Below are 12,893 nucleotides of genomic sequence, written 5' to 3'. Positions count from 1 at the left end.
ATGTAACTATGGATATACGGATAGGATGCCAGCGTCGCACAATAAGCCCACGTAGTATTTAACCTATATTCGTGATAGCACCGGTTCCAGGAAATCAAACTCTGGAAGCAAAGCAAGGTTTCGGTAACGCCAGCCAAGACCGAGACAGACACGCTCTCGGCCGGCATTTTGACTCCATATGTTTGTCCATAGTCACATGAGAAAGCTTGGCAGTTGATGCACGCATGTCGCGCGCGCACACGAACCGTAGTATCAACAATAGTTTTATCTATTACCATCGTACTATATATACCCCTATATCTATAATATACAAATTGACGCTAACTAATTCTCTGCTTCTTGCGTCGCCCAACATTATTATGGTCAAATGATGCTTTCCTCTTTTGGTGATCAGCGCGTCCAAATTGCGCGTCCAGGCCTTGGGCTTTGATGAGTCGGTCAATCGAAAAGGGCGAGCCACTGATGTGAGTTGTCGCATCATCCAACTTGAGCCACAATGTGAACTGTCCACGCGACACGAATTCGATTCTTTTGCAGAATCTTCCACTAGCGTCGGCGAAGGATCGGTCGCCAACCACACCGGGAAGAGGCCGCACATCCACCATAAAGCATGCCTTGCCCTCTGCGAGCCGCCTTATCAGCGCATCAAAACCATCGTCGGCCGGGCCCAAGACGCAGCGTATGCTGCCGGCGACCTCTAGAGATTCCCCTGGTCCTTGCGGCATTCTGTCTAGCTCAAAATAGAAGAGTGACGCGACTGCGGCGTGGGCCACAGCCTCAACGCCGCCCGAGATTCTCACATCACCTGCAGCCAGGGACGCGAGCGAAGGTATCATAGCGGTATCGTCAAGCCGCGGCTCCGACCCTTCGAAATGAACATTAAGGCGATGGATGCGTTGCGCAGTCTGGGTCGCGGAGCGGATGCCGTTCAATACACGTCTCACAGTTCCGTCACGCATCTTCTCCAGAAGGAGATCGCGAGCCCTCGTGAACATGCCAGACTTGCGCAGGCTACGGCGGTCCTGCTTGTCGGCCTCGTATGCTGCTGGTGCTGGCTCGCCCGTACCTAGTGACAAGACCATGTCTGGCTCCGCGACGTACGGAAACAGCGCGCGCATCTCCGACAGCGCCTGGCTAATGGGGTTGTTCTCGAGCGGCCCGGCATCTTGGAACGTCCCGACTTGGTCGATGTGGGCAGCTGGGAAGAATCTAGACTGGCATTAGTTCATGTACAAAGTCGTGCTTTCTATGAGGTAGGAAATCATGATCTGACCCTGGGGCGGCAGAGATGGCACGAGCGCTTAGTAAGGTTAGTAGGGAGTTCTAAAAACAGGAGGGAGGTTAACGAACACTTCCCATTGCGGCACCTTCCCAAATCCATCTTCCGCCCGAATGGTGGGCTCACCTACCACAGCGCAGTTAGGTCCGATGGGGCAAAGCAAGGAGCTGAACGCACCTGTTGGACTCGCAAGCCTCGCACCAACCCCGTTGTAGTTCGTGAAGATACGACACGCTGGATGTGTGTGCACTGTTGCCACTGGCAGACCTATCCTGGTCCCTGCAGCTGTCGCAAAGGATGCGCCTAGGATACTTTGCCCTGGATGAAAGACCTTCTTCAGCACACTCTCGATGTCTTTTACCGGATACAGCCCATCGGCGAAGATTGTCATGACGGACCGCCAGAAACGCGAAAGTACCGGCAGACCCCAGCTTTTACGCGGGTTGAAGATGGCAACCGCCATCTGCTTAAACAGCTGAGTGGACTCCTCAATAGTTGAGCCGTTGAAAAACATGTTCATGATGATTAGCCCTCCTACCGTGGTCAGTGCAGCCATTCCACTTCTTCGCCTCTACGTACCGGAGCTCACACCGAACGCGAGCTTGAAATATTGCTGGAAAGGGATTGGGAGGTCGATACAGTCCTGGATGCGTTGCATGATCGTCAACGGTACGATGCCTCTCGTGCCTCCGCCGTCAATGCAAAGGATACTAACGCCTGCCGTCGGTGGATGCACACGAACTCGGATCTCCCGCTGCATTCCCATGTGGCAAAGAGGACACACACAAACACGATATAGATATGGATGGTGCTGCTCTTGTTCGCCGTGTATAACGACGCAGTTTTCGCACAACATATGGCTGCACTCGAGTGCATACTGCGGAGTGCGTAGTGTACAGCTGAGGCAGGTACGTTCGCTTCGTAGGGCCCCCCACCGACCGCAGAATCGCTTTAGGTTTCTCTGATGAATCGCAACTGCGGACAATCCGTCTGGCTGAGTGTGCTCCGCGAAGTATCGTTGAAAATGCTGTTGTAGCATCTGAAGGAGGCCAGTGCGTAGTAGCACGTCAGCGGAATCGGAAAAGGCAATTACGCGACTGTCCGGGCAAACTCCATCGAAAGCTCGAGCATAGAGCTTCGAGAAAACCTCACTCGGTTCAAAACCTTGCTTGTTGTTAGACTCGGTATGAGACAAAGAGATCCATTACTTACAATGCGAGTCCGGTGGGTAGCTGTCGAGAAAGAGACATGATGCTAGCATTGGCACAGCGAACTCGGCTAACTGTGATGTGGATGTGAGTAGAGCAAACACGTTAGCCAAGTGTTGGCCAAGGTCACTGGGTACCGGACGAGTAGCCCGCGACGCGATAACGCAATCGAGCGGCTCTGCGGACGATTCAGCAAAGTGGGCGACGGCAGAGTTTAGGAGAGTGGAGAAGTGTCTCGCCGAGTATAGGCATCCGCGATCGGCACGCTGATGAGCAGTTGCACGCGACTGCTCCTGCAGGAGCTCCTTCAGGCGCCGGAAGCGAGCTTGAGGTGAGATTGTACCACGTGGTAGAAGCGTGACGAATTCGAGGTTGGATATACACTTGTGGATGTCGACGGATGTTTGCTGGCGGACAAGGCTAAGGAAATCACGCTTGGCATTTTTAGCATTGGGCCGTTCCGTCACCACCACGAGGGCTGGCCAAGGACCGTCTGGATGTGCTGCTGGTTGGCAACGCTCCATCCATCGCACCACCTCTCGAGCTGTCTTGGTCAGTCCACCGAGATCGGATGCAAAGATACAGATAACATTTGTGAACTGCCGTAACAGCCGTGCGTAGACATCGGTCGCGATGTGGTCGTCACAAGGTCGGAGTGACCGCACGTTTGTGCGATGGCATGGACGGCCTGCCGCCTCTGTTTGGGTTGTGTGCGGGATCAGTTGGAGAGATCTTCCCTCTGCCACAATCCAGGGCCGTTCGGTAAACGTGGTTGATGAGTCCAAGTATAGATGTATACTGTCGATGCTGCGTCTGCCCTTGGACGAGGCTTTGAAGCCAAACAGCGTTCGCAGCGCCGCCCCCTTCTCTGAATCACCGATGGTGACTAAGAAAATTGGATACTGAGTATCTAGGTTGTGTAGGAGACTAAGCAAGGCGCTCAGCCTGTCTGTCTCTATCAGGGTTGGTTCCCCTTGGACACGCTTGGCGCCGAGCCAGCTGGAGTGCTTGCAGGGCGGCATTTCCAGACTTGCGCAACTGAAAATGAGTGGGAGCTTGTTTTCAATCAGGACAGCAGATCTTTCTTGAGATACGGTCGTGTTATATACAAGAATTGGGCTAGAACCAGTCGACTATGAAACAGGGGCTTCTTTAGAGATGCCGTTGTCCCGAAGTAGGAGCAGACCAGTTTTGGGGTCTGTTCTAAAAATGTACTCTATACTCTTATATCGTTCTGCCGTGCCTTTTTCCTTTCTGCCCTGTAATAACTTCTAGAGAGTTGTTCGCGATGATGGACTTCGCTCTCGCTGTCTTTATGGCTTTCATTGAACAGACATTGGCCGAATACTACTCCAGCGTTGGCCCACACTACGAAATGTCCGACGCTCCTCAAGGTAAGGTGTTTGTTAGGAACTACTGTGTCAAGGACTTTTATGCATACCATACGACTGCATTTGACGATCCTAATCCTGAGAATGGAATTGCACTCAAAGCCGGCCATGAAATATCTTTTCCTGTCATCATTCCCGAGAGGGGCTGTCAGTGTGGAACAAGTATAAAGCTCTTCGAAGCCCAGACGAAATCGGGCAAGCAAACCCAAATGGAGTATAGCATACGTGATGTCGGCGATCGAAAAGACTGGTTTATAAGCTATGACATCTCTTTCGTGGATTGTGCAACAAGTACCCCTGGCGTTGTTGATACCTTTTTCAAAAATCATACTGGTCGAGGGTGTCCTGGATGGGACGAGGGCGTCAAGGTCTACGGAACTAATGGTCGCGAATGTGGTGCGATGCAATGCTCCAAGAGCAAGTTCTGTCCATGGGATGCATACTTTGAACCTGAGCCAGCCAAAGGCACAGAGAACCCGTATCAGCCTGTACGCCAATGCGCAGCCGGATCGATCGATGCTGACATCCATTTTGTTTTGTGCTCCGGCACCACATCCGACGGCGGTGATCCGGCCATCCCCGGCTACCGAGCACCTCCACCGGATGACGGACCGAACGCTACGCTGCAGCATTTCTCTGCTTCATCTCCCTCTCCCTCTCCGCCACTTGCCAGCTTGGTGCACCAGGGCACATCGCCTCTGTACAGCCCGGCAGACGATGGCGTCACGACACGTTATGCGGCTGCTCCAGCTATAGTGACGATTGAGGTCACCGGGACTGCCCTACTCTCTGAGGATAATGTTGCTAAGATAAAAGAGCACCTTGACTGGGTTGTTAGTTAGTGACTTACGTTGGCAGTCGCAGCAGTGAATCCTACATTATACTCACCGAATTCTAATGCTATGTCTCCGACGCAGACGAGCAATGATGACAAACGATCACGTACGTATATACTTAAATGCAGCTTCTATCCAACTACTTACACATATATAGTGCATCGCCTCGGTATTCTAAAACAAGGAACGCAGACCGATCAGCCGCCAAAACATCCATAGAAGGATATATCGCCTTTCACGCTTACCCGAGGACTGGGGCATGTCTTCATCCGAAGAGGTCTCCCAACCAACCAACGATCTACAGACTAGCCCGTTCCAGAAGGCCTTCTCCGTTGGGCGCAGGCCGTGAACAGCGGTGAGAGATCCAGGGTTCGGGCTATGGGTGGAGATGCTCGGGCTTATGTCGAAAGGTGTCGTACGCCTTATGAGAGCCTGTAAACTTGTGAAAGATGTTTGTACATTCAGAGAAATATCATAGATTGGGAACAAACATGTTTTTGTAGTGTCTTGGAGCCACAGAGCCTGCGCAAAGGGGTTGTCGATTGGCAGCATGGCAAATGATTAAACGCCCGGAAAGAGTGAGCGAAGACATCCCCCTCATGTCAGGCTCGCGTCACCGCCAATTAGGCCCGCCCGCCGGGTGGATCACGCTATCGTGTGCACATCGACCCAGTGCGATACGAGAGGACGGGACAGCCCGTTGCTGGGGCAGGGCTGCAGAGGGGGGATTTCTCGGCGATCGTCTGAGAGCCGAAGAAAACACGATTGGCGATGACACGAGACAGGCACGCGTCCCAGCACGACGAGTCTTCCAATCACGGCGTGTCTGGCACGCGTCGTGCTGGCGCGACCTCGCATTGGTTGGCAGCAGCGGCACCATGGCCGGATTACGGGCGCTTGCGCCACCCCGTTCGCCCCAAACAAGCTGTGCACAGGCATCATCAGCCTGCCCCGTGAGGGGGCCATGTCTGAGTCTACTGAAGCCAAAGTGCAGAGCAAAAGCGCGACAGAATCTGCCAGAAAGATGGTATTGGTAACCAAATGCAATAAATTTTGATTCTTCCAACTCCATCAAATGCTGCTCCTCGAAAATGCCGCTCATCAAATGCTACCTGTAGTCTAGATGCGATAAATGCAGCAAACGCAACCTGTAAATGCCTGGAACCAGAATAACACATCCCATGCTCCCAACTCCAAACCACGATAGAGGTATTTACATGAACAGCAAAGTGATGAACCCCTACATTGTGCCCTCTATATATGCCATAAATCGTTGTGCGGAAAGCCTCTGCACTTAGCGGATCACCCTTGCCCAACGACCATCACCCAAGTCGACTGGCTTGGAAAAGGAAACGTCGGGTCTGTGTCTATTTCTCTTGTTGGCCTGTGTCGAAACTAAGGCAGTGCGCTTCCTGTTTTGAACCAGCTCCGGAAGAAACATGGGTTTGTAGTCGTCCGGTGCTGCGTTCTCATGATCGTTGTTGGTCGGCGCATTCGTTTGGGCCACTCTGCGGCTGAAGTGTGATGCTTCAGGCTCTCCGTCTCTAACATCCCTCTCGGTCTCTATCTTAGAAATGCTGTTGTCGCGGGCGTCGGCGACCTCTTTAGGTTCCTCGTCTTCAGCATTCCTCTCGGTCTCTGCCTCACCATCGTTGTCGCCACGGGTGTCGGGTATTACTTCAGGTTCTTCGCCTCCATCCAATATTTCCGTCTCTGCTTCAGAATCGCTGTCGTTGCGGGCGCTGGGTGGTACTCCAGGCTCTTCGTTTCCATCCAATATCTCCGTCTCTGCCTCAGAATCCTCGTCCCCTGCGCTCTGAATCGCGTTTGTCATATTCTTGGTCAACTGCTGTGATGGCAAAAACATTTGTGCCTTGGTCTGTGGGCGCGAAATGAAACCCCAGTTGAGGTCGGTAATTCCAAGGTGTAGCTGTAGCCCAGGCTTCGGAAGCGGTTTGGAGAATTCGCTCGTGGATACCCGAGGCGGTGGAAGGTTGCTCCAGCGAATTCCAGAGCCGCTCACACCCTCTGGGTCGTGCCAGTCCCAGATGACGCTGAAATCGTAAGATGCCGGCTGATCTGCCACTTGCTGGACGGCTCGAACCGGAGCACCGTCGCCAAAAACGGGCGTGCAGGCCGCGGAAGGTAGTGCGTCTTCCCCTGCGAGCCCTTGGCAAGGCGTGACGGGTAGCCGCATCTGGCAAGTGAGCTTGGGCGTCGCCGGCACGTCATCCTCCAGAACTCTGTCGTCTGCAAGCAGATCTGGAGCTGCTGGGGTGACGGTTCTATCACTGTCGGACAGCCCATCGTCGGACTCCACCACACCATCGCGCCTAAGCGCTTCCTCCTTTCTCATGAGATTCTCTTTTTTTTGTTCCTCTGTAAAGGGTTCTGTTGTCCAAGGTAAAGTCGGAGCAATTGTTTGGCTTTGGTCCTCTCTCAGCAGGAAATTCAGGCACTTATCCACGTTCCACCGGGCCTCTGGCCTCTTTTCAAGCATTCCCTTGAGCAGAACCCGGTATTCCTGAGGGCATTTCTTCTCAATGATTGGACCAACTTCTTCGATCATCCATCGTCGTACATCGGAAGACGAGGACGGCGACCAGTCGGATCGCTGGCGGTTGGGGTCGTATTCCGCAAACATGCATAAAAGCACGACGCCGGTAGAGAAGATGTCAGCTGGCTTGCTGTAACGCTTGGAATCCAGGACCTCAGGCGCGCAATGCCAGGGCGACCCACACCTTTCCTCCACCATGTGGTCAGTAGACGCCACCATGCCATGATCAGTGAATTTGACGACCCATCGGCCCAGATCAAGGCCGTCGGCGTGGAACTCTACGAGCTCCAGCATTATATTGGCCGCCTTCATGTCGCGATGAACTGAATCGTGGTCGTGTATGTGCTTTAAGCCGCAAATGATTTGCTTAGCCATGTCCAGCTTGTCGATAGTCAGGGGTAGCCACTCGTCGTCGAGGCAGTAGTCCTGGCGTTGTTCGATGAGCCACGGTCTGTCATCAGCTCCGGGCTCGTAGGCTATGTCGCAGATCGGGTTGATGTGAAACTAGTGAAAACACAATCGCGTCAGCAAGGGACCAGCCCAGAGGGTGCGCGTCTGCTCGAGGGTCGCAAGCAAGAAAAATAGGAGACAGAAAGATGGATATACTCACATGCGGGTGACTTTGTACGAACTCAGCTTCTTTTTCCAGCATTTCTCTATAGTCCTGCATCGACTGACTATCGTCTCCCTCTAGTCTGACCACTTTTGCGACCAGCCTCAGTTGATAGGGTTTGAGTTGGTACTTTTCAGGCTCTTTCTTTAGCATCTCGGTCAGTCGTTTCTGGGTGGCGGTCTGCTTTGGCATGACTAGGTTGGAAACAGGTTGACTGATGATTTTGACAGGATACACGTCTCTGAAAGAACCGTGCGAAATCATTTTGCCGTCAATCTGGTAAACCGTGCCAGTCAGACCTATCCGTGTCTCGTATTTCATGCCAGTCAGTTCTGTCCGTGTTTCGTAGCCCGCACGCGACGGGGCCATGGTGGACCCGCCAGCGGATGTAATGCCTGGAAAGTATGTCTCGTCCAGGCAATTCCCACGATCATAAAAGGCCTTGATGTGTTTGATGAACTTCTTCTGTTCGGCCTTGTTGCGGATAGGTGACCACACCCAAAAACTCAGACATTCGGGGTCGTTATCGTTGAGATATATCTTAACTGGCTGGTTAAGAGTCTCGCTATGACCGAAGCCTCGCCTGAGAGTCCTTTTTCCCTTCTCGATGCGGATGGGGGGTTGGGGGTGGCGCATCTCCGGGGTGATTCTTGGGGTAGGCTTCTTGTTGGGGTCAGGCGCAAAGTCGATGCGAAACATCGAGCTGCTGATACCACTTTTGGCGTTGAGGGGATACACCATGTCGCACGGCCTCTCGCCTTTTCTCCTTGATCTCCTTGTCTCTGCGCCGTGGCGCCAGCCGTTTGACCGTTCAGGAAGCTTCGAAAAGGAATGACACAGTATGGGACCATCAAGAGCGGTATGAATCCCTCCCCGCCATGGTTCCGGCTTCTCATCGTCAATCTCGTCGTCGGTCTCGTGCGACACATCGCGGAGAGGCGGTTTCCAGATGTGTTCTTGATTAAGTGCGACAAATCTTTCTGCTTCCCGGCCCTTGATATGACCAATAAACACCGCGATGTCGCCAAGGTCAGTGGGCTTAAGGGGTGTGTCTGCGACAGAGCTTGCAGGTTCCTCGCCGCCAGCGGCATTCTCATCGTATGCAAACAATGTCATTTTTCTCTTGGTCCTCGTCTCAGAGAGACATGCAGGAAAGAGCACGGTGCGATCGAGAGTAAGGCAGGTCGGGGTTTGATTGCGACGAGGTTTGCGAACAGATTGCGAAAAGGTCGCGAATTGGTTGTGAATTGGCCAATCCAATATGACTTGAAGAGTTGCTGAAGGAGAAACAGGAGGAGTGGAAACGGAAAAGAGCAAAAGAGCCCCGGGGATAGGGCGGACGGCTGGCCGGCTTAATAGGCTGACTCTGTTGACGGATTCTCTCGAGCCACTTAAAGCATCAGGGAGGGGGAGGGTGAGAGGGTGTGAGCGAAGGAAGAAATGGCTTGGGGCAAGGGTGAGCGTATGTGTCCAATGAGGGGTGCATAGCGGTTGGTGAAACGGCAACCCACCGCTGCCAAGCCCGCACTTCTAGGGGTGTCGCGCGACGCCTCGGAGATTCCCAGCCACGCCTCGCTGCCGGGGATATTTTCGACCACACTTGACTCATTTTGTCACATTGCGACGACTTTTGGGGCGAAGGTTGTAACCTCCAATGGTGGGTTTCGGTTTCTCTTCGATGATGAGTTTCTTTTGCTCTCGGTCTTGAATCCGCGTCGACTTTCGGACTCCGTCAGATCGGCGCGGTCCATGTGAGGCTCGCGCAGAGGGGACAGTCTCCTCGCTCAAGGTTGTCGTGGTTGGCCCCCTGCCCGAAGCAGACTCCAGGGAGACGCCTGTGTCTGTCTCTTCCTCCCTCGCCTGGAGAAGAGGCTGCCGTCGCTCAGATGTCCTTTTGCCTCGTTGCTCTCTTCTTGTCCCGTTGTGAATTCCACGACGCTTCTTCTGCACACGGGCATTGGAGACTCCCCGGGGAACATCCTTGGAAGCTGCCTTGGAGGATGGAGAGGAGCGGTTGATCGAGCGTGAATCGAGGGGTATCGAAGTGTGTGTAGGTGATGCAAGCGGCGAGTCGTCATATTTGTAGCTCGAGCGTTCGATCTCTTCTTTGCGGTTGTGGTGGAAGCTGTGTTCTGGGTCCCAAAACTCTGTCACCGTCTCAGGAATTTCCCGTTGCGCATTCTCAAAGTCGTCGGTTGCCGCGCCCGCGTCAAATAACAGTCTATCCAGACCATCTATCATTTTGAATAGATCTGATAGCCCAAGTTTTGAGGCATAACGTTTAATCATGTCCAGTCGCATGTGAATACGCACTCTGTGGTATGGCGGTTCCGGGATTTGCTCTCGCCGCCTCCGTTCTACATCCTCCGGGTCTACACCAGTCCACCAGTTCTCGTCCATGAGAGACTCGCAGTTAACTTTGGAGGTATCTTCGGGCGCTTCATAATTTTGTTGGATGGGTGTCCGATCCTGGAAATCCCGATCAACATCTCTTTGGAAACGCGTAGGAGTGTGAGGGCTCCCATCCTCCGACATTGCGAGTCTCTGTAGTGCAGAACAGAAACAAAGCTGCAGAGATCGCAAATCGGGCAGTAGCCGCCGCCATTCGGATGTGTTGAGTGACGGGTCGATCGAAGACGGATTGGCAGCCGGGCTGGAGTATTTCTCGCGGACGGTTTCGCAGGCGTACGTCGTAGTCGTATTCTCGTGGTCGTGGTGAGTGAGAGCTTTGTTGCTTGATTGACAGGAAGATGCCACGTTGTTGTAGAATGTGAAGATGCGACCGCAGAATGAGACTGGAAAAAATTCGGTACGCCCACGCGTTTAATTAAAGGCTGTCCCGCAGAGGATTGTCAAATCAGGCGCAACATTTCCGACTAGGCTCAACTCCGAGGCGCCCGAGCGTCTTGGCACACCATGGCTTAACTCTCGGAGTTTCGTTCACACGACGCCGAGGGCAGAAGAGCTAATGCGAAACCAGGCCTCCTCGATTACGCACGGACCACACGTCCCCATATCCGCAACAGAGTACCTTCGGAATATTCTACATTCTCCTCTCGTAAGCATGCGATCCAGTGTTGGGCGTTTGAACTTGGTCAGGGCCGTACGGCTCAGCTCACCGTACTGGTACCATAGCCGCCAGACATTGTACAAAGAGGCCGCCGACACACATACGAGGGGGACTAACAACGGGAAGGTCGTGGATTCACACGCGTCGCCAGGCGAAATGGACGCCTATATAGATATTTTCATTTGCAGGATCTCTGTTTCTGATCATTGGTGAACTACTCTTAGAGCTTGTCACAAAGCCCGAGAAACGACATCGCCGACGATTCTTGATGCCTCTGCACCTCGTCAACCCACTCGCAAAGTACGTAGCCTCCGAATCTACCTAGCTACAGCCCTCGTTCTGGCACCCTCGCTCTAGCACCTGATGCAGACCTCGTCGTCTCTGCGCAAAAACGTCCACCCGGTGAGCCAGCGCGAAGCCTGTCACGTCGGAGTTTTTGGAAATCTAGCCAGCAAACCCGCAGGTGTCTATCATCACATCAGCACCCACCTCGAATTTCTCTCAGCACGGCAAACTCGCGGTGTATGCCCATGGCAGATGGAGTGTTGAGGCGACGCGGTAGGGATCTGGTGGGAGGTGATGGCTCTGATCGAGGCGCAGGATCAGCCCTCCTGGATGGCCTCTCGGTTCAAGCACACACGGAATTTCCAGTTCGACGGCAAGAGCAGCATGCGCCTCACCTTGAACCCCGACTATGTAGCGACTCATCCCGACCCGACTGACCTCAGCCACGAGCTGCCTCGACTGCACCGCCGCACGAACGGGGCGCTCTGCATCTGGGTCATGCCACGGCGGAAGCGCGTCCATTAGGGTGTCGAATCTGCGCCATCTGGATAGGAATAGAACAAAGGAGCGTGGCGATAATCGCTTTCGTGTTCGACGTGGTGCCGAGCGGGAAATTCGTGGCGAGGGGCCGTAATCTGTGAGATACTAGAGCGGGTCGAGAGCGTTTTGAGAGGGAAAGGACAGAGCCAATGTAGCTGAGGATGCTCCCCGAGGTCAGCAACAACGTTGACGAGAACGGATTTTACCACCTCCGCAAGGAAAAGACAGTACTGGACGAAATCGTGGCAAACCCGAGTTATTTGCTTGGTCCAGTACCAGCAGGCGAGCACAAAGATGCGTGGAACGGGGTCGGCGCAGAGACTGGAGGCCAGTGATGACACAAATGACAAGTTTAGGGGCATGAGGAGTTGGCTCGCCGACACGGGTAAATATTAACACGTCAACCATGCTCATGTCTCGGTCTTCGAATCCTATTAAGCAGTGATTGACCGACGCGGCACATGGCTTTGTGGTTCTCTCTGTGGCCGCGGGATTAATGGCCAATGGGGGGAACCCGAACGTCCCAACCACCCACCAACGCGTGAGCTCATCATGGGTTAACGAATAGGGTCTCGCCTTCGCCACTAGTGCGTCAGCTTCGCGTTCCTTCGTGTCTATTCAAGAATCTCCCGAGCTGAGACTCACCAATTAGATCGCAATTATGCACCCTCTCGGGGAATCGGAACCCCCAATAGTATAATGCCGACCCGACAACTTCCCCTGAGCTTTTCTGTCTCCTGTGCGCCCAGTTTACATCCGAGGAGAAGAGCGCGATCATGGGAGAAAAAGGCTGCCCGAGATGCGACCTGTATATGGAACTCATTACACGGACACCACGAGAATGTAAAGTTGCTTTTGATGCTTTGAAGACTTTTACCGAGCAGCTGGTTCAGATCATATGGGAATTAAAGAGACAGAGACGAAGAGGGTAGCATCGCTTAGATACATTTCAAACGCAGTCACCGCTCCATGTAGAGATGGAATGATCAGACGCAATAGTTTGTGACTTTTGCCGTGAACCTTTCTTTCCCATCTTCCCCCTGTGAACGTCGCCATGTTGTTTGAACAGGACCATGGTCCACTACCCGTTGAAGTAGCGAAATTCCCTATTAGG

General features: G+C 53.4%; 4 protein-coding genes across 4 annotated transcripts; 1 reads left to right on the top strand and 3 right to left on the bottom strand.

Moving 5' to 3' along the window:
• Positions 1-320: 320 nt before the first annotated feature.
• Positions 321-3,509, bottom strand: EJ05DRAFT_506014 (FabD/lysophospholipase-like protein; the record flags this gene model as incomplete). Its single annotated transcript, XM_033747772.1, has 6 exons — positions 321-1,209; positions 1,274-1,300; positions 1,351-1,405; positions 1,457-1,813; positions 1,859-2,443; positions 2,492-3,509. The coding sequence occupies 6 exons, from the start codon at positions 3,507-3,509 to the stop codon at positions 321-323; spliced, it is 2,931 nt and encodes a 976-aa protein (XP_033594933.1).
• A 266-nt stretch (positions 3,510-3,775) lies between these two features.
• EJ05DRAFT_506013 (uncharacterized protein) lies at positions 3,776-4,933 on the top strand (the record flags this gene model as incomplete). Its single annotated transcript, XM_033747771.1, has 3 exons — positions 3,776-4,711; positions 4,796-4,820; positions 4,872-4,933. The coding sequence occupies 3 exons, from the start codon at positions 3,776-3,778 to the stop codon at positions 4,931-4,933; spliced, it is 1,023 nt and encodes a 340-aa protein (XP_033594932.1).
• A 2,404-nt stretch (positions 4,934-7,337) lies between these two features.
• On the bottom strand, positions 7,338-7,646 carry EJ05DRAFT_446629 (kinase-like protein; the record flags this gene model as incomplete). The annotated part of the gene is made up of 1 exon (XM_033742242.1): positions 7,338-7,646. A coding segment is annotated over one exon (309 nt), but the record flags the coding sequence as incomplete, so codon positions are not given.
• Positions 7,647-9,489: 1,843 nt separating this feature from the next.
• EJ05DRAFT_506011 (uncharacterized protein) lies at positions 9,490-10,419 on the bottom strand (the record flags this gene model as incomplete). The annotated part of the gene is made up of 1 exon (XM_033747770.1): positions 9,490-10,419. One exon carries the CDS (start codon positions 10,417-10,419, stop codon positions 9,490-9,492), a length of 930 nt encoding a protein of 309 aa, XP_033594930.1.
• Positions 10,420-12,893: the final 2,474 nt, after the last annotated feature.

The sequence above is a fragment of the Pseudovirgaria hyperparasitica genome (assembly GCF_010093815.1).
Source record: "Pseudovirgaria hyperparasitica strain CBS 121739 unplaced genomic scaffold EJ05scaffold_54, whole genome shotgun sequence".
NCBI classification, from domain to species: Eukaryota; Fungi; Ascomycota; class Dothideomycetes; order Acrospermales; family Acrospermaceae; genus Pseudovirgaria; species Pseudovirgaria hyperparasitica.
This window is presented reverse-complemented; position numbering and strand designations above follow the sequence as displayed.